The sequence below is a fragment of the Exophiala oligosperma genome, assembly GCF_000835515.1.
Source record: "Exophiala oligosperma strain CBS 72588 unplaced genomic scaffold supercont1.5, whole genome shotgun sequence".
Lineage (NCBI taxonomy): Eukaryota > Fungi > Ascomycota > Eurotiomycetes > Chaetothyriales > Herpotrichiellaceae > Exophiala > Exophiala oligosperma.
This window is the reverse complement of record NW_015622822.1, coordinates 1,483,537-1,500,207: the sequence shown is the minus strand read 5'-3', so window position 1 is coordinate 1,500,207 and position 16,671 is coordinate 1,483,537. Positions and strand designations below refer to the sequence as shown.

Here is a 16,671-nt window from a genome sequence, read left to right as displayed (position 1 = left end):
AACGTTCCGGCTGACGCAATTACTGCAAGGCTGCTTGCGATCGCACTATACCAGAGTCAGGTGCTAGAAAATCGTTGGCATAGTATGAATATGATAGACCTTCTGTTTTCGCCGGTAGCACTCGATGCACGCATTGATCGCTTTGTTCTTTTTCGAAGTATGAGGCGAAGTAGAGGGTATAGAAGATGGCATATCTTTGACTCGTTTAGGCAGTGGCTGGTTCAATGAAAGCGTAGGCTCAATGAATCCCTTGTGACATCTCGGACATCGACGAAGCCGACCGACAAACGGAGGCCTCTCTACAGGCTATGCAAGGACTCCCTAATTTTGAGCTTGGCAAGCACGTGAAGAGTGGTGTCGTCTATGAAGACTTCTGAATTTGGTCAGTACAGGATTAAATTTTGACCTCAGTACTCCGTAGAACCTACTGTTATAGAAAGATCTTTGTCAGTGTAATTGTATCATTATATTATGGTCACAGTTTATTCATTCCTTGGAGTCCCAATTGACTTTGAATATGTTTGCTCCTTACCGTGACTGAAGACTTTCCGCAATGTAATTTCGGATTATATCTCGTGAGATACCCACAGATTAAACAGCGACCAGCAAACACCTCCCTGCAAGCACAGACACAGTTCAACACATTCCGTGTACTCGTTGAGGAAGAATTATATTTTTACTCGTCTAGGTTCAGATCGACAGACGGAGACCCAAAAAGATGCCACTGCTTTCTTCCACCCTCCTTGTCCGGACACACTCCCTCACCCTGGTTTTGTTCTCCTACTACCTCCTGACCTCGCCATGGAAGCTCGTATCTTCAGTCCCGATCTGGGCTTTGGGCGAGTCCATGTTCATCCGCTCTCCAGACTACGCCCCCGATCCTTTGCATCCCTCTGATCATCATCACCGAAAAGGAGAATCTGGCTTCCGACCACCGGCCTTGCTGAAGAACCCTGCCCGCGGTCCCGGTACCATCCCGGCCCTCACGGGGACGACGGCCGAACGAGAACTCTTCGCCGTCGTGGCCGTCTTACTCGTCGCCTACGCTCTCATGCAGTTCATCTTCGCCGGCGACTTGACCCTGAGCCTCGCTCCGTCCGAACCTACAAGCACAACAACAAGAACAAGAGCAGGCAAACAACAGGGCACAACTCCCCCACCGGCAGTAAGCTCTGCTCGCCTGGCTGAAGAACTTTACACCCTGCTCACGGCGCAGTCGCGTTGGCTTACACTGGCCGGTCTTCACGTCGTTGGTTCGTCGGCACTGGTGTTCTGGATCTACATGTTCCATTCCGGTGTAACATCAACGACATCAGAGAATTATACCATCTCTGACCTCCTTGCGAACCGCGTCACCTTTACCGTCGGTCTGGCAAATATGCTGTTCTGGGGTTATCTGTGGACCACGGTGAAAGATGAAGGGAGGGAGGTTGGTAAACTACTGGCAAGGAGGAGAGCCATGGAGGAGGAAGATGAATGATTTACTCGCACACATCAAATTCCGATTTGAGACTCCGAAGACTTTACAATTGCTTCACATTGACAGTGGCAATGACGACTGAGGGGGTGATTAGGTGGAAATATCTTTCGACAGCAAAATTTCCAAGTCACTCCAGGATCCCGCATCCACTTTCACCAGCCTGCATGTGGTATTCTCGAGACCGCGTCCCCTTTCGGTCACCCTTTACAGCAGCGCAGCGAGCCCAAGCAGGGCTGCACCCACAACACCCAATCCCACACCCTGCACACTCATTCGTCCATCTGCAGCGTTACCTGCGGCCGACGTTGCGGCGGCGCTGGCACTGGAGGTAGCGCTACCCTGGCCTGCGGACGCGGAGGATGCGGCGGCACTGGCGGAGGCAGAGGCGCTGCTCATGGCGGAGGAGACTGAAGACGAAGCTGCCGAGGCGCTGCTACCGGTGGCGCTGGCGCTGGCGGTGGCTGCTGCAGTGCCGCCACTGGAACTACCACTGGTTGCGGGCGAGGTGGAATTTGCGGTGCAACCGGCAGAGGCGGGCTGTTACAAACGAAAACACCGTTAGCAATCACGAGAGGACATATGTGCATAGCAAATTGGCCCAATGTGGCAACGTACCAATAATGTTGAACCTCCTACAGGGTCGCAGATGGAATGCGCATAGGCGAGTGCGGCCTGTTGATCGCTAGCATCGCAGCTCTTGTAGATACAGCAACTGATGTCCGTAATGAAGGATTTGGTGGTACAGATGCCTGCAGGTGTTTTTTTGGTTTGATCGTCAGAATGAACCTCTTTCAAGTAACATTTCTCCCTTTTTTGTGTCTGGATACGTAGGATCGTAGGTGGGTTTTGTTTTGGGTAGATACTGAGCTAGAAACGTACATGATGGGTCCAAGTTGCAGGAAGCCGGCAGAGCGTCGGTGATACATGTATTTGCACCTGTCGGGATAGAAACAGTCGAGTGTTAGTTATGTCTAGGATAAGGTGACGAAAGTACTAGCACTGGTACCCGTACTCGTACATGGGGGGCAGCGGCGTCTACTCACAAGCAGGGATCGATGGACTCGATTGAGCAGAGACACAACCGGCCAAGACGGCGGTGAAGGTGAGGAGTTCGAGACGCATCTTTGTGTCGTGGATGATGCGCGTTCACAATATGTAAACAAAGAGTAGAGACAAAGGTAGAGGTAAAGGTAGAGAGAGAGGAGATTGAGTTTTCCTAGACTCAAAAATATATGTACAAAGATGGTCGGATGAGTAGAGTTCAGACTATTTCTTAAAGTGGTTGGAGGGGTCACTTTTGATACTCGTAACTCTTGTATGAGTGGTGAAGGAGGAGAAGAAAAGAAAAAGGAAAATAAAGAAGCATAGACCTTGTTGGAAAGCCTTTTTAAGTCTTTTACTACAGTACGTCTCCCATCATGATTGTACCTGCAAATAGATATGTAGCACATGTCTCATGGTAGGTACCTAGGTAAAATACCTACAGCTACAGTACTACCAGTAGCAAATGTTGTACTTCTTTCGCTCAATTAGGAACGCGTTGCGAAGCTACTGGTATAGATCGTCGGCAAAATGCAATGACATGTTTGGGAAAGAATTTACTTTGGACATCTTGGACTTAGAGAAAAGCCAGGCAGGTAGTACTTCACGAACCCTGTGATCTGTACTGTCCAAGTCAAAGTGTATCTTTGAGTGTTGTCTACAGACAGAGAAGAAAACAAAGACGGCCATCGTAACCCGCAACTTGTACCCCGTACTCGTGATGGTTTTTGAGATGCCATACTTCTGAGATCGTCATGGGACAACGATTCAATCGGGTGGTGGCGCGACGCGGGAGACAAGAGATGAAGAAGAAAAGACTGGGATCGGGATCATCTCTCCCCCGCCCTCTTGGGACCATTTTTAGCCGGGCCCGTGGAGAAAATATGGGCTATGGGGGGGGGGGGGGCTGGAGAAAAAAAAAAGTGGCTCTCTACGAAGTACCTACTGTACTATTCTCTTTCTGTGACTTGTGCCTGTGAGTGAGTGCAACCAATAAGTAAAGAATATTGGAGCTTGAGTACATTACAAGCCGAGGCTCAAAATGAAAGATGTGATAGTTGGCCTCATACCCAAGTCGATCTCATTTGCAATGCAACATCTCTGACTCAGTAGACATGTCCACAGTTCGATTACAATACGTGAATATTGGGAATCTCGATTGATCCCCACGTCGTCTCTACGACCTACGAGGTGACAATGCGAAGTCATCCATCATCATCCACACTCTGTACTGCGTACTTACAGTATAGGAAACTGATTGGCGTCATGGGAACACAAGACCGTCTCAGACCACTCACTTGACATTCTATTGTGTGCTGCGTAGGAGGCGACGAGTAACCTTGTCATTGTACAGACCGCACTTGTGAGACATGTTTTAATCTGGACACGACAAAGTAGTCCAACAAGAAAATACAACAAGCCTGGCACGACCTACGGATACTCCGTAGAACGGCAAAACATATCCACAGGACCTGTCAAGTACACGATTCATCGTCAACATTAATATACACCGAGGTACGGAGTATAGATCCATCGTAACCCATCAAACCCCCTTCTGAGCGAGGTATCACCTAAAAGCCTAGCCCCTAGACATATCCCTCGCAAGCCATCCTCGATCGAGCATCATCCCTTTTGAAAAGGAAAGGGAGAGGGGTGGAAGGAAACGAACGAGATTCCACAAAAAATCGTTCGTTCGAACCCGATATATCCCCAGCCTTCTAGACATTCCAATATACGCCATATCCCCCGTATGTACGGAGTACCTAGGTATCCTGCCAGCCGTATGAAACACCATCATCTCCATCCTATCATTCATGTCTCTCGTCGTCTTCGCGGTTCGTCTCGCTGTCTCCCCCCCATCTCCACCTCTCTTTATATCACATTGATAGTATAGGTGTAATCGCTCGCGAACCAATACCCGTTCGTATGGTCCAACCTCTCTTCGTAATTGTTCATCTCGGCCTCTCCCTTCATCACACTCCTGAACCGGTCCCAATTGATCTGGTCGTACCTCGACACGTCAAACGCACCTATCCGTCTGAACTCGCCCCTCTTCATCGTGGCACAGAGCAACAAACCTTCGACGCGGTCGACCACGTCGATCACCGGCAACAGATAAACCTCGAGCATCTCGGTCAGCATGCCCGACGCCTCGGACAGTTTCGGCAGGCGGTCATCGAAACTCGCCGACTCGAGCTCGACCTGGGCCTTGGTGCACTGGATCACGCAAGGAGTCTGGCCCCAGTAGTCGTGCGTGCGCCTCAACAGGCCCCGCGCCATGAAGCCTCGCACCTTCATCCTCCCGCCCTCGACCAGGCCAAAGTTGTCCGCCTTGTACCGCATGTCCAGGTCGATCACCTCGACGCACGTGTCCCGAGAGTTCTGCGCGGGTTCGGGGTACTTGACCTCGCCGTCGATCGAGGCCCACGCCCACGTCGGCGCCCTGTACTTGGCCGGCCGGCGACCGTGCTCGACCCGCCACAGGAGCGCGTGGGGCAAGTGCGACTTCCACATCCCGGCCAGGTAGTCCTCTTCCCGCAGCCGGTTGCGGGCCATGTACTGTTTCGCCAGCCCGCCGATGGCGAGCAGTTTGTCCGTGCTGTACGTCATCCGCTTGGGACTGTACATCTTGACCAGGTGGTGCCAGTTGCCGTGCCGCTGGTGGTGGATGCGCTTGTTGAAGAACTCGACGTTCTCACGGCTGCTCGGCGGGCCCGAGTTGGCCGGCAGCCCCTTGGGGAACACCTCGCTGCAGCACATCTGTTGGCACTCCCAGAGCAGCTCGTTCCTCGTGAAGTGCAGCGTGCGCTTGGCCAGGCACCGCTCCTGGAAAGCCCAGGCGCGCTTGTTCAGCGGACTCGAGTCGACCAGGTCGTGCCACAGCGTGGACCGGAGGATCTTGTACATGCCGTCGTCGACGCCCATGCCCTTGACCTCGACGACGCACGGGTGCAGCGCGGTCACGTTGCGCGTGTAGATCAGTCCGCTGGCGTCGCCGCGCGAACTCGTCGCGGCGATGTTGAGCGACGCCTCGCTGTACACCTTGTGCATCTGGCTGATATCCTTGAGCACCGCGGCCTCGTTGTCGTGCATGATGCACAGCGCGTCGATCCAGAGGTACCGGAACCCGAGCCGCTCCGTCGTCACGGCCGCCTCGGCGAACGTCTTGGGTAGGCTGGACACGCTGACGCCCTGGCGCAGTGCCGAGAGCGTGCCCTTGTGCAGACGGATCGGCTTGGACGAGCCCCAGCAGTGACTGAGCGTGACGTACTCGCTCAACGGGTCCAGAAACATGCCGTCGACGAGTTTGACTCCCGGGGCGCCCTTGGCTCCTCGGACAGTGACGTCGAGTAGGTGTGTTGGTTTCCATGCGGCGTTGATCTCCGACACGGAACATCTCATGTGGTTGAACATGCAGTCCTGGATCCATTGCCGGGCTAAATCGAAACTCTCGCTGGATGCTGTACTTATGCTTCGCGCATCGATGGTGCGCACGCCTGGTTCGACGGCATCTGCGGATGAACAAAGTCTCGTGTCAGTGACTTGTACGTACTCCCAGCCAGAAGAGGTAGGGTTCCTTCATCCTGGGGCACTTACATTTCGGATTCATTAATATTAACTCGACAACCAACACCGCCTCTCCCTTATCGACGGGATTGTCTCCTCCGCCCACCAGCGTCGAGCGCAGACTCAAACTCGCATTGCTTCCGTTTGAACTCTCTCGATCCACCCCTCCAGGCCTCACATACCGAAATTTAAGGCGTGCTTGGTCTCGTGCGATCGGGCTGATCCATGCAAATCCTATACTCTCTTGACTCGAGCCTCGTCTGAAATTTCGATACGCTTCGGGGTCGATGCTCATGAACACAGTCAGGCATAAATGGCACTTTGACGCTCGTGCCGCCAGAGCCTCGAGATCGTGGTGCGCAACCTCGCCCGAGTCACTTCGCATCGTATCATTTCTGAAGATTGACTGGCATGCCATGCATAACGTGCTCGGCGTCAGCTCCTCTGTTGTTTGTGATGTCGATGTCGTCGCGGCCGCCATCCCTGCTGCTGCTGTTGCTGTTGTCATCGTCGTTGTCGTAGTTGCCGTCGCACTCATCTCTGCGCCACGCACTACCTTATTTCCCCTGTCCACTTCGGGACGAGTCGTCGATGTCGTCCTTTTTTTTCGTAATCCAACCGACCGACCAGATACGGGTTAGATCAATGAACTGCCCCCAGGAACCAGTTACGGGTGTATGTCTTTTGGTGTCTGTCACACGAAGATCTCCGTAATGCTAGTTGTCGGTAAATAATAAATTAAAAAAACCCCCTCCTCGTTGCGATCTCCACCATTACTTCGGTAGAAGCTTATCGTCCTTACTCGGTAAATGTGTCGTTTTCTTCCCACTTTCGTCTGGAGACAGATGCGATGATGATTACCCGGTTTCCTTGTTCCCTATGAAGAAGGCATGCAGTTTATAGAAATACAACAATTGAATTTTTGTGTTTGTGCTGTGTTCGTCATTTGTGATAACTCGTAGTTGGTCCGTCCACTTGTCACTTGTTTACCGAAGTTCCACGTTTGGCAAGTCCCAAGAGAATACGGAGTAAGAGAAAAGGCGAAGAAGAAAACATAAACTCGGACCAACAGAGACAGTCGAAAAAGTTTCCACGATAGTTGACGTCAATTCGTCGATTTCGAGATCAAGATTACGAGTCTCACTCAAACACACAAACACACTCTTGTTTTTCTCTCCTCTTCATCCTCTGTAATTTTAGGGGGGGCCAGGCGGGAGGCAAAGCAAAAGCAAAGCATAACCGTACGGAGTGACTCGTACTCCATACAAGTAAAAGTGGCCGCGGGCGCCGCGTGGGTTTCTCCTGAGATCTTCAATTCACCACACGATCTAATTTCCGAACCGCGCGGGCGAGACGAGCACGACCACGACTGGACCAACGCACACGGCCCTTCGCCACGCGAATCACACTGAGACCAGTCAATTAGAGATCGCGCCTCGTTGATTTTTGATTTCGAAGGAGGGACCGGGGGAGCTGGTGGTGGTGGTGGTGGTGGTGGTGGTGGTGGTGGTGATGGTGATGATGTTAGCGAATTTTGCGACCCTTTTTTAAACACCCGTAGTCCGTAGGCCAGGCCAGGCCAGGCGACAACAGGCACGAGTTTGAAACCGCGTCCGGAGTTCCAATTTGATACGCGCCAGCCCGCTCGTCAAATCATGAATCTCTGCTGCGGAGAGTACAGTATGTAGGTACAAAGGATTTTGACATACGCCGTACTCTGCTCGTGCCTCAGCAAGTCCAGCACACCAGCCCAGTGGCACTGACTCGGAATAATGACAACACCGGTAGAATCTTCTTGTCTCGTTGACAAAATACTCCATCAATCAGTCAAGACACCTCTGCAAACATCTGATCAGCAGTTTCAGAGCAAAAGGTGGCTTGCCAGAGGCCAAAAGGCCAAGACCCTAATCTTAAAAATATGGAATGTCGAATAAGGCTGTGATGATCGTGTTCGACCCCCTGATCGAATCGAGGCTCTCACAAAGTCCCTTGTATCCGATCCTCCGTACTGATAAACTACTGATAAAGCACATACTGTATCGGTACCCCGTAGAGGAAGGAATAGATCATGCCACAAGGAGTAAGCATATTATTATGTACGTGGCTATGCTCTTCTACCCAAGCTACCTGGAATCAAGATATTGAAATCATCAAGTCGTCCGTGGACGAAACTAGCTCATAGGCTCATCTTCATTATCTTAACTTGGTCATCTTGAGAATATCGTGCCGATGGAAAAACTCCCGATTCTTCTTGCCAAAGACATACATTGGCACACTGAGCAAACATAGCGCCACTTCGATGCTGGCGAAAATAATAAATAAATTGTTGATCCGGATCGCAAAAACCCAGTTGTATGCATTGTAAGCCAGGACAAAAGAGAAGATGTTTTTGAAAATGAGCAGATTCGTGAATGCTTCGACGGCAAGCTCCCGATGCGCATCGAGAAGATACTGCGCCGAGGCAATTGCACCCATCACCATGCTGATGATGATAAAAGCGAGGAAAACCTCGGGCACAATCCAGCCATATCTTTTCACGTCGTTCGCCGTGATCCCAAACCCATAGAGTCCTATGGCAGAGAACACCAACGTAGGAATGACCAGCAGGATGCGGAACTCGGGTTCATACTTTCCCTTGTTCAGACGGATCATGAACCTCGTGACAAGTTCGCTATACAACCCTGCAAGCAGCAGGCCGAGCATGCTCCCGATAAATGCGCTCGTGTACATCTTGCCGGCGCGTTCTTCGTTGAAGAAGAGCGGTGGACCCAAAAAGATGAGTGACAAGATGACTCCCACCATGACTGTCCATCCAATGATGACGCCTTGAATGAGGCATGCCCACGCGACCGCTGGGTGAAGAAATAGCGGAAACGGCCTAAGCAGGAGTCGGAAGAACGATTCGTTGGTTTTGCGCCCGTTGAACGGCATGAGCGTCTGGACGTAGGACACTTTTCTGCCAGGGGTTTCTGTTACCGTCATTGAGTGCAGAGTCTTCTCTTCGTTTTCTGGCGTGGCGCCATTCTGCGGATGTGTAAGAGACTCCCTTGACGAGTCCTCAGCCAGAATGTCGAGGTCGAGCGCATGTGCTCGTCGATATGCCGTCTCAGGCACAAAGAAAAATATCAGCAAGAGACCGGGGGCCATGAAGATAGCCAGTAAGTAAAACTATGAGCACTCATGTCAGCTTGCACACCAAACACAAACAAGGCCATGTAAAACAGATACAGAAACGTTGTAGATGAAGACATACACTCCACTCCCAGCCGATATGTGCCGAGATCATACCAACAAAGACCGGCGTCAAGAACGCTCCTCCAAAGAGACAGGTGTTTGTAATGGCCATGCGCACACCGCGCTCGTGAACGAAATAGAGATCGCCGACGCAAGCATTGACAAGTGCTTCAAAGGGTGCCAATGCAACTCCTTGAAAAACACGACTCCACAGCAGGCTCGCATAGTTATGGTTTGTGTGTGTAGAACCACCCCACGCAGAAGTCGCAATCATCAGGAGAGCCCCCAGTAAGAAGAGATGTCTCTTCCCCCATACTCTGGCCGATGCGACAAACAACCATCCAGCGACACCAACCCCGACCAGATGGTACGCTGTGAGCAAGGCAGCATCTTGAAAAGTCCTCTTGAATATGAGGGCGATCGTCACCGAGTCTGCGGCGAGCAATGGGGAGGCAGTAGTCGCAAGGCACGATACGAAACAGAGGATCCCAAGGATGCAGTCGCGCTGCCAAAGAGGCCAATTCTAGGGTCATTAGTCCTGCGCAGCCAGCGTGTTAAGACGGAGTGAGACTCACTAATGGGTCGTTTGGGTCATTTGACGGCTGAGGTACCAAGATGATGCGACCTGTTTTGTCTCTCTTCAAATGTCGAGCAGTCTCCAATAGGTCGGCATGTCGTTGCTCTGACTCGTAGACGTAGACTGTGCCGGGGACGTGTTCGACCCCGGGTTCCAGGATCCCCAGAGCCATGCTTAGCTAAGGCGGTGGATTCGTCAAGTCGAATAGCGAGACTACTCGGGAGTTGTAACCATCATCGTGCAAAGGGGTCCAACAATCTGCTGAAGCATAAGAAAGCCGAACAAATCAATTGCACAAACAAAGACAAGAGGTAGAAAACGACTTTGGCTTTGGTGCTGGCGCAAGCCACCAACAGGAATGGGTCATGATCTTCGAGTGTCATTGACTTCCGCTTGGATTTCCCGCTGGGGTCACATTTGGTGTCACGTGTGGCATCTCACTTTCAATGTCAGCCTGATTAGCACAGGGAAACAGCAGAAAAGGACAATACATCGACGAGAGAAATCGAGATAATGGTAACGCGAGTGTCATTTGGGACCTTCCACGCTTGCTAAGCCACTCATCAGTCCGCCAGAGCTAAGGCTATGTGGTATCGTAGGGGACGAAAAAACAATAAACAACGATTTCTTTCGACATAGAGGGGAATGGTAGTGTTGGGGGAAATTTGACCCTGGTCTTCAGGGATTGCTTGCTTTGCCTGTATCTGGCCTTGGAACAAATCACTTCACACGCCATCCAGTGCTAAACCCGAGAAATCCTGCTCACAAGCCTGCAGTGCAAGTCCTGCCATTTCAGTAACAACCCTGCCGAAAAATATCACGAATCATTAGGCGAGAGTCGACAGATGTCGAGGGGAATGCACCGTTCCTCTCGTATTGTCAATCTAAGAAGCAGGGGCAGCCTCTGTCTTCTCAGCACCTTCAGCTGGTGGAGCAGCTTCCGCAGGCTTCTCTTCTTTGGACGCCTCACCCGCTGGGCCGGCCTCGCCTTCACCACCGTCAGATGATGTCCACAATGTCAGGTTGTCTCGGAGCAATTGCATGATGAGGGTGCTGTCGCGGTACGACTCCTCAGAGAGCGAGTCAAGCTCGGCAATGGCATCGTCGAAAGCTTGTTTGGCGAGATGGCAAGCGCGGTCAGGAGAATTCAAAATCTCATAGTAGAAGACACTGAAGTTGAGCGCGAGGCCAAGACGGATGGGATGTGTTGGAGTGAGCTCAGTTTGTGCGACATCGGTGGCATTCTAGTTACAAGGTTAGATGGGGTTTTGTCCTTGCGCGGAGCACGACAAGCATACCTTGTAAGCCTCGTGGGCGGCGGTGGCAGCAACCTTGCGTTTTTCACCAGAGGCGAACTCAGCGAGGTATCGATGATAGTCTCCCTTCCTGTTGTCGTCCGTTAGACATATTCCAATGGCGTTTCTGTCAAAAACCTACATCTTGTGGTAGAAGACCTTGGACTCTCCAGATTCGGCCTTTGGAATGAGAGCCTTGTCCAGAACATCGAGGACATCTTGGCAGACTTTCTCGAGTTCGGTCTCGATCTTTTGACGATACTCACGGATGATACCGACGTGCTTCTCTGAGCCCTTGGATTCCTCCTTCTGTTCGATGGAGGAGATGATGCGCCAGGAAGCACGTCGGGTTCCGACCACGTTCTTGTAGGCAACGGAAAGGAGATTTCGTTCGTCAACAGAGAGCTCGCCGCCCATCTAAGTCATGTCAGATATGGGAAACCTTGATGCAATTCTCCATGTAAACCCACGTTTGCAACCTCTTTCATGTACGAAACCATCTCATCGTAGCGTTCGGCCTGCTCGCAGAGCCGCGCGAGAAATGTTTTACTGATGTATTGTTAGAAAGGATGTGAGGGCGGGTTGGAGGAATTCTCATATACCTTTCACGCTATAAATCGCAACCAAGTCAGCATGGTGTCTTATCAATGAGGAATTTAATAGTAAGGTTGGACGAAAGCAGCTGAGGCTCCAGCTCGGAGGTAGCAGGCAGAGATACTCACATCAGTGGCCATTGTGCAGGTGACGGAATCGTTGAGCAAGGAATGAGAGATGGGATGAAGACGAGAATTGAGATAGGATTGGTGTTGGAATGGTTTGTGGGATGGAAATTGAAGGAGGAGTTGACTTTGTCTGGTGATGGAAATGGAAATGGATGCAGTTGGAACTGTAAGTGAGTGAGTGATTGAGTGCACGATTGAATGGGGCTTAGAGGGAAGCGCAGCTGCTTGCAAGTAGAATCCAGACTAGCCCAGATTCAAGTGCCTCACTTTGGCTCTCTCTCTCTCACACACACACAAACACCCTATTGTACAATCTATTTCTCTGACTTGTCAAGCCTAACAATCCTCCACACGTTGGCCCTTCTGCCACTCTGACCCAACGTCCTGTACCACTCAAAGATTGCAGTTGTTGTACTTTGGCCTGACGTTTCACGACCGTACCAATGCGGCGCCTAGAAGGGCCCTGAGTGGTAAGTGGCATTATGACCCTAAATTTTTGACTATCTGGTCCAGTGGATGCCTCATCAGTTTCAGACTCCCTTGCTCCAAGTCCATTCCTCTTCGACCGCCCAAGCAAACCATGCCTGAATGCCTACCCAAGGTACAGCGAGCAAGGACTTCCAATCAGAGCCGGAACCTCGCACAACAAGGTACACAGCCACGTACACTCTTTACCCGGAGTTGCCATTGACTACCACTTTTATTCCCTTTGCGGTAATCAACACTCGCCTGTGGCACGTTGGCATTGCTGACTTTCACGTGCCACCTAAAGAGAAGCCACGTATCCCGGTGACGTTTTATTTCGCAAGGCCCAATTGAGCCTCCGCAACTGGTTGACGCCTTTTCCGTCGCTACTAGACAAGGCTCGGAATCACCTCAAGAGCATCGTTCTGTACTACAGATAGGTAAACAAACACAGTTTTTCATATTTTCCACTATGGCTTCTCCCTCTAGATATAATTCTAGCTTCGAATTTCATGGATTCAGCCATCCACTCGGCCTACAATTTACTCCGTCCAAAGCTTGCTGGTGGTCTGAAACTTGTAAGCGGACTCGCCGAATGGCCAACCTACAAGATCAATGTTGAACTGAGTGCTTGTTGCAATTTGTTCCTCCCGCGACTTGAGCTCATCAACGTCCCAGTTTGACCACAAAAACTTGCCCTTCAAGAAACGTGCTTCTGGACTCGCCAGCCAAACGTGAAAGCTGGCTGGTAAAGCCACTAGACTAGTGTCAGTCTTGTCATATGTAAGATGCAGATTGTCAGTTGACTCGCCTTGATCTTCGATTCCAGTGGCTTGAACGCCTCCGGCAGATTTATTCATGTCGGTATCTACGACGCCCGGCTGAACATGAAAAACGCTCATTTCCGGATTTGCAAAGGCCACTGTATCCCAGAGTCGATATTGAGCCAGCTTTGCAACGCTATACGCAGCAAACTTGGGGACGAAGTTCACATGTGCTGCAGATGAGTTGACCTCAATTGCTACTGCATCTTTAGATGCATGGCGAAGGAAAGCCTGCGCAACGAACAATGACCCCCGAAGGTTAAGTTGGATGCTCTCTAAGAATGCGCCAGCCTCGACTGCGTCAGTACCATCAAGAGGACCAACGTTTGCCGCGCCATGGACCAGAACATTCAATTCTCCTTCTCCGATAAAGCTCTTGAATGCAGCGTCAACTTCACTCTTGCTGGTGACATCGGTAGGGGCGATGAACACCTCAACGCCCGAGAACCGATCCTCGATATCGGCCTTGGTCTCGAGAAGGGGTTGCTTTCTTCTACCAAGGATGGCGATTCTCGGCGCCCCGGCTGCCGCAAAGTAACGAGCAGTCTCGGCACCAATGCTACAAAGGTGTCAGTAATTATAAACATCCGTCTGGCCGACACGCAAGAGCAAAAAGAGGGAGTCGTCCGCCTTGAATAGGGTCCTGGCACGTCTGACAGCAACACCAATAGCCAGTCATCTGTGGTGGAGGTTGACTAAACTTACCCAGTGCCGCCCCCTGTGATTAACACGGTCTTTCCTTTAGCTGAAAGCTCCGGGCGTGTAGGAGACAAAGACGGGTATGTGTCCGAGTGCCACTTTGAAGTTGGAGATGGGAAAGGAGCAGCCATTGTGAGTGTTAGAAGTCTTGCTGTATTGGATGATATTGATTCCGAGTGGAAAAAGCCATGTTTTCGAGTGGCCAGCGGTCGGTTTTATACATGCATGAGTTCTCGACATGGGCACCTCCCCTGCTGCGGTAGAAGAGTGCAAATTGCCATTTCGATGTTTGTTGCGTCGCACACCGATCGACGGGTTTTGCATCAAGGTATGTGACAATGATGCTGATCAATCGTATGCAAGTAAAATAGTTTTGTAGCTACAAAATGTTCCTTTCTATGAACAGCACAGTACTGCTAACAAGAAATGCTTTGGGCATTCCTTCTCCGGTACAAAATGTCCCGCTCCGTCAGAGAGCCACATGCATGGTTGCGCTGACAAATGCGAGCACAGAGCAACAAAATAGTATCCTACATTTTTGTATCGACTATACGCTTCCAATTAACCTATTGTGACCTATTTTGAGATGTATCGAGCAGATGTAGAGACCGTTCTGCGGTGCGAGCAATGCAACAAACCATTCGACAGGGGTAAGTCATACTCCCATCACGTCCCTCAAGATGCACATGACATGCTGATCAGGGTAACTTTAGAGGCGACTCTGAAGAGGCACCGATATTATTGTCGGTCTCGAAACAATATTAACAATATACGATCTCGATCTTGTTCCTCGTGTATAAAAGCCAAGGCGCGGTGCGACACCAAACGACCGCAATGCTCAAGGTGCAGTCTTAAAGCCACCGATTGTCATTACCCAGCAACCACCTCCAGAGATGCTGGCGCAACAAAACAAAACCATGTTGATGCTCCAACCCGTCAACGCAAGTCTACTTCCCTCTTAGAGTCTCAACCTCTCCATTATCATGGCCATCAACCAGGGAGCAACGGCAGGGAGATGATTTTTGATAATGCGTCAAACTTCGAAGACTCAGAATTCGCCAGCCTGGGAACTCAATCTCTCCCTTGGGATGATACAAGTATCGATTTCAACTTTCTGAGCTTACCGAAGAACGACAATACTTTCCAATACTCGAGTCCAGCATCGTCAACATCCTGGCTCTTTCACCAGCCGGGAGTTCTGAACGATTGCTCAAGTCAAATACAACAATATTTGATTTCACCGCATCCATCGATACCTTCTGCTCCATCTTACTCTGTCCGATTGCTTGTTCATCGACCCAAAAGGAAAGTCGCGACACAAAGGACGGCCGGCCTGATTCTTCACATTCTCAAATCGTATCCGTTGATGATGATGCGTCATGGTTCTCTTCCGCCCTTTATACATCCAGGCACAGTTTCTTCTACAACCGGTAGTGATGATCTGAAGGCTCTGAATAATTGCATGAGTCTGGTCCATATGATCAGTGCAGGGGTCAAAGGCAGCCGTGAGTTGTTCTGGAAGAATGTAAGCCTCGAGTGTGAACGATTTTGTGATGAGGTGGGTTTATCGAGTCCAGGAATTCCAAGGCAAAGACCTCCAGGAACTGACGGTGATGGCAGCATTCAAAGTACAATCAGTGGCAAGCACTTGGTGCTCTGCAAGCCCAACTAATTTACCTTCTTTTGAGGCTAGAGGAAGGCGAGACTGATCACAATAACATCGACTTCATTCTGGTTACTACAGTCATAGTAAGTCTTTCGACTGCTTCGTTCACTATTCAGCTTTCTTTGATTTTGATGGCGATGTGAAGGCAACATCTAAGCACCTCAATCACATCAGCGAGGTATATCAGAAGCAGTCGATGACGCACAACTATGATTTGGCGCAGAGCTGGAAGGACTGGATCTTTGAGGAATCCGCACGGAGGTAGGTTCCCAGGCTGCTCACCTACACGAATGCTAATGGATCAGATTATGCGTGGTGTATCAAGTCATTAATATACTTGTGTACTTCGAACCTGCAGCAATGTGTGAACTAGAAGGCGACCTTCTCATCGCACCATTGCCGGCAAGGAAGCAACTCTGGGAAGCAGGTGATGAGTTGGTGTGGAAGACAGAAAGCGAGCAAGAACCAGGGATTAACATTGCCTTTGGGTTGACAACAAAAGGGGATCTGATTCGAGTCGGTCAAGACCTGAACTGTTCCATCAATGAGGCGGCGATGCTGCACAAGTCCAATCACATCGGCATGTTATCTAGGAGCAATGCAAACTGGGAAGAGTGGTGCTCTGGTATGGATGGACTTGGTGGACTCATCATGCTTGCGGCTTCTTTGGTCGGGTAGGTACTGAGAAGGAGATCTTCAATAACGGTGTATTCGAATTGGCGAATTCAATTTGTACAAGCAGTCATCTAGCCCTGCAGACTTCCAAGGCAAAGGTCCTCAATAGAAATGAAGGTTGCGACGATCTGTCCTGAAGGATTAATATCCGTAGGATTCATGACGGGATTTCAAAGCACCAGCCACTTCCCTTGGCTGCGCGCGCCAGTCGGCGTCTGGAATTTTCGATCAAAAACTACGGAGTAAAGTCCACGGTGTCCAGTCTGCAACACGTGGGGCGTCACTACAAGTCACTCTTTTTATTAATGTACGAGTAGATTTATTAGATCTCGCATTGTCAGGACGATAGACAGGTGTCTCTGGGTTGCATGGATACTGGCTGGATGGCTGTGAACCTGGTCTAAATATTCTGTTGTCAACCAGTCT

At 50.6% G+C, this 16,671-nt stretch overlaps 7 protein-coding genes across 7 annotated transcripts; 2 read left to right on the top strand and 5 right to left on the bottom strand.

The window, feature by feature from the left end:
- The first annotated feature begins 469 nt into the window (after positions 1-469).
- On the top strand, positions 470-1,964 carry PV06_05871 (uncharacterized protein). Its single transcript, XM_016406921.1, has one exon. It carries the CDS (start codon positions 719-721, stop codon positions 1,478-1,480), a length of 762 nt encoding a protein of 253 aa, XP_016262525.1. The 5' UTR covers positions 470-718; the 3' UTR covers positions 1,481-1,964.
- PV06_05870 (uncharacterized protein) lies at positions 1,485-2,777 on the bottom strand. The gene is made up of 4 exons (XM_016406920.1): positions 2,524-2,777; positions 2,360-2,416; positions 2,096-2,229; positions 1,485-2,017 (listed from the first exon to the last, which is right to left on the bottom strand). Exons 1-4 carry the CDS (start codon positions 2,600-2,602, stop codon positions 1,685-1,687), a joined length of 603 nt encoding a protein of 200 aa, XP_016262524.1. The 5' UTR covers positions 2,603-2,777; the 3' UTR covers positions 1,485-1,684.
- Positions 2,778-4,370: 1,593 nt separating this feature from the next.
- PV06_05869 (uncharacterized protein) lies at positions 4,371-6,626 on the bottom strand (the record flags this gene model as incomplete). Its single annotated transcript, XM_016406919.1, has 2 exons — positions 4,371-6,033; positions 6,119-6,626. 2 exons carry the CDS (start codon positions 6,624-6,626, stop codon positions 4,394-4,396), a joined length of 2,148 nt encoding a protein of 715 aa, XP_016262523.1. The 3' UTR covers positions 4,371-4,393.
- A 1,655-nt stretch (positions 6,627-8,281) lies between these two features.
- Positions 8,282-10,071, bottom strand: PV06_05868 (uncharacterized protein; the record flags this gene model as incomplete). Its single annotated transcript, XM_016406918.1, has 3 exons — positions 8,282-9,256; positions 9,342-9,845; positions 9,898-10,071. 3 exons carry the CDS (start codon positions 10,069-10,071, stop codon positions 8,282-8,284), a joined length of 1,653 nt encoding a protein of 550 aa, XP_016262522.1.
- Positions 10,072-10,783: 712 nt separating this feature from the next.
- PV06_05867 (14-3-3 family protein epsilon) lies at positions 10,784-11,928 on the bottom strand (the record flags this gene model as incomplete). The annotated part of the gene is made up of 6 exons (XM_016406917.1): positions 10,784-11,143; positions 11,198-11,285; positions 11,337-11,611; positions 11,665-11,743; positions 11,797-11,804; positions 11,917-11,928. 6 exons carry the CDS (start codon positions 11,926-11,928, stop codon positions 10,784-10,786), a joined length of 822 nt encoding a protein of 273 aa, XP_016262521.1.
- Positions 11,929-12,832: 904 nt separating this feature from the next.
- PV06_05866 (uncharacterized protein) lies at positions 12,833-14,306 on the bottom strand. The gene is made up of 3 exons (XM_016406916.1): positions 13,911-14,306; positions 13,193-13,764; positions 12,833-13,138 (listed from the first exon to the last, which is right to left on the bottom strand). Exons 1-3 carry the CDS (start codon positions 14,033-14,035, stop codon positions 12,924-12,926), a joined length of 912 nt encoding a protein of 303 aa, XP_016262520.1. The 5' UTR covers positions 14,036-14,306; the 3' UTR covers positions 12,833-12,923.
- A 150-nt stretch (positions 14,307-14,456) lies between these two features.
- PV06_05865 (uncharacterized protein) lies at positions 14,457-16,354 on the top strand. Its single transcript, XM_016406915.1, has 5 exons — positions 14,457-14,554; positions 14,618-15,462; positions 15,525-15,653; positions 15,716-15,831; positions 15,876-16,354. The coding sequence occupies exons 1-5, from the start codon at positions 14,491-14,493 to the stop codon at positions 16,246-16,248; spliced, it is 1,527 nt and encodes a 508-aa protein (XP_016262519.1). The 5' UTR covers positions 14,457-14,490; the 3' UTR covers positions 16,249-16,354.
- Positions 16,355-16,671: the final 317 nt, after the last annotated feature.

Bases quoted from the DNA above. Each gene is read 5' to 3' on its own strand.
- PV06_05871 (XM_016406921.1), top strand. From the start codon at position 719: ATGCCACTGCTTTCTTCCACCCTCCTTGTCCGGACACACTCCCTCACC.
- PV06_05870 (XM_016406920.1), bottom strand. From the start codon at position 2,602: ATGCGTCTCGAACTCCTCACCTTCACCGCCGTCTTGGCCGGTTGTGTC. The intron at 2,417-2,523 runs GTGAGTAGACGC...CTATCCCGACAG, and splicing joins GAGTCCATCGATCCCTGCTT to GTGCAAATACATGTATCACC. The intron at 2,018-2,095 runs GTACGTTGCCAC...CGTTTGTAACAG, and splicing joins TAGGAGGTTCAACATTATTG to CCCGCCTCTGCCGGTTGCAC.
- PV06_05866 (XM_016406916.1), bottom strand. From the start codon at position 14,035: ATGGCTGCTCCTTTCCCATCTCCAACTTCAAAGTGGCACTCGGACACA. The intron at 13,765-13,910 runs GTAAGTTTAGTC...ACACCTTTGTAG, and splicing joins ATCACAGGGGGCGGCACTGG to CATTGGTGCCGAGACTGCTC. The intron at 13,139-13,192 runs GCGAGTCAACTG...ACACTAGTCTAG, and splicing joins CACTGGAATCGAAGATCAAG to TGGCTTTACCAGCCAGCTTT.
- PV06_05865 (XM_016406915.1), top strand. From the start codon at position 14,491: ATGTATCGAGCAGATGTAGAGACCGTTCTGCGGTGCGAGCAATGCAAC. The intron at 15,463-15,524 runs GTGGGTTTATCG...CGGTGATGGCAG, and splicing joins GTGAACGATTTTGTGATGAG to CATTCAAAGTACAATCAGTG. The intron at 15,832-15,875 runs GTAGGTTCCCAG...CTAATGGATCAG, and splicing joins TTTGAGGAATCCGCACGGAG to ATTATGCGTGGTGTATCAAG.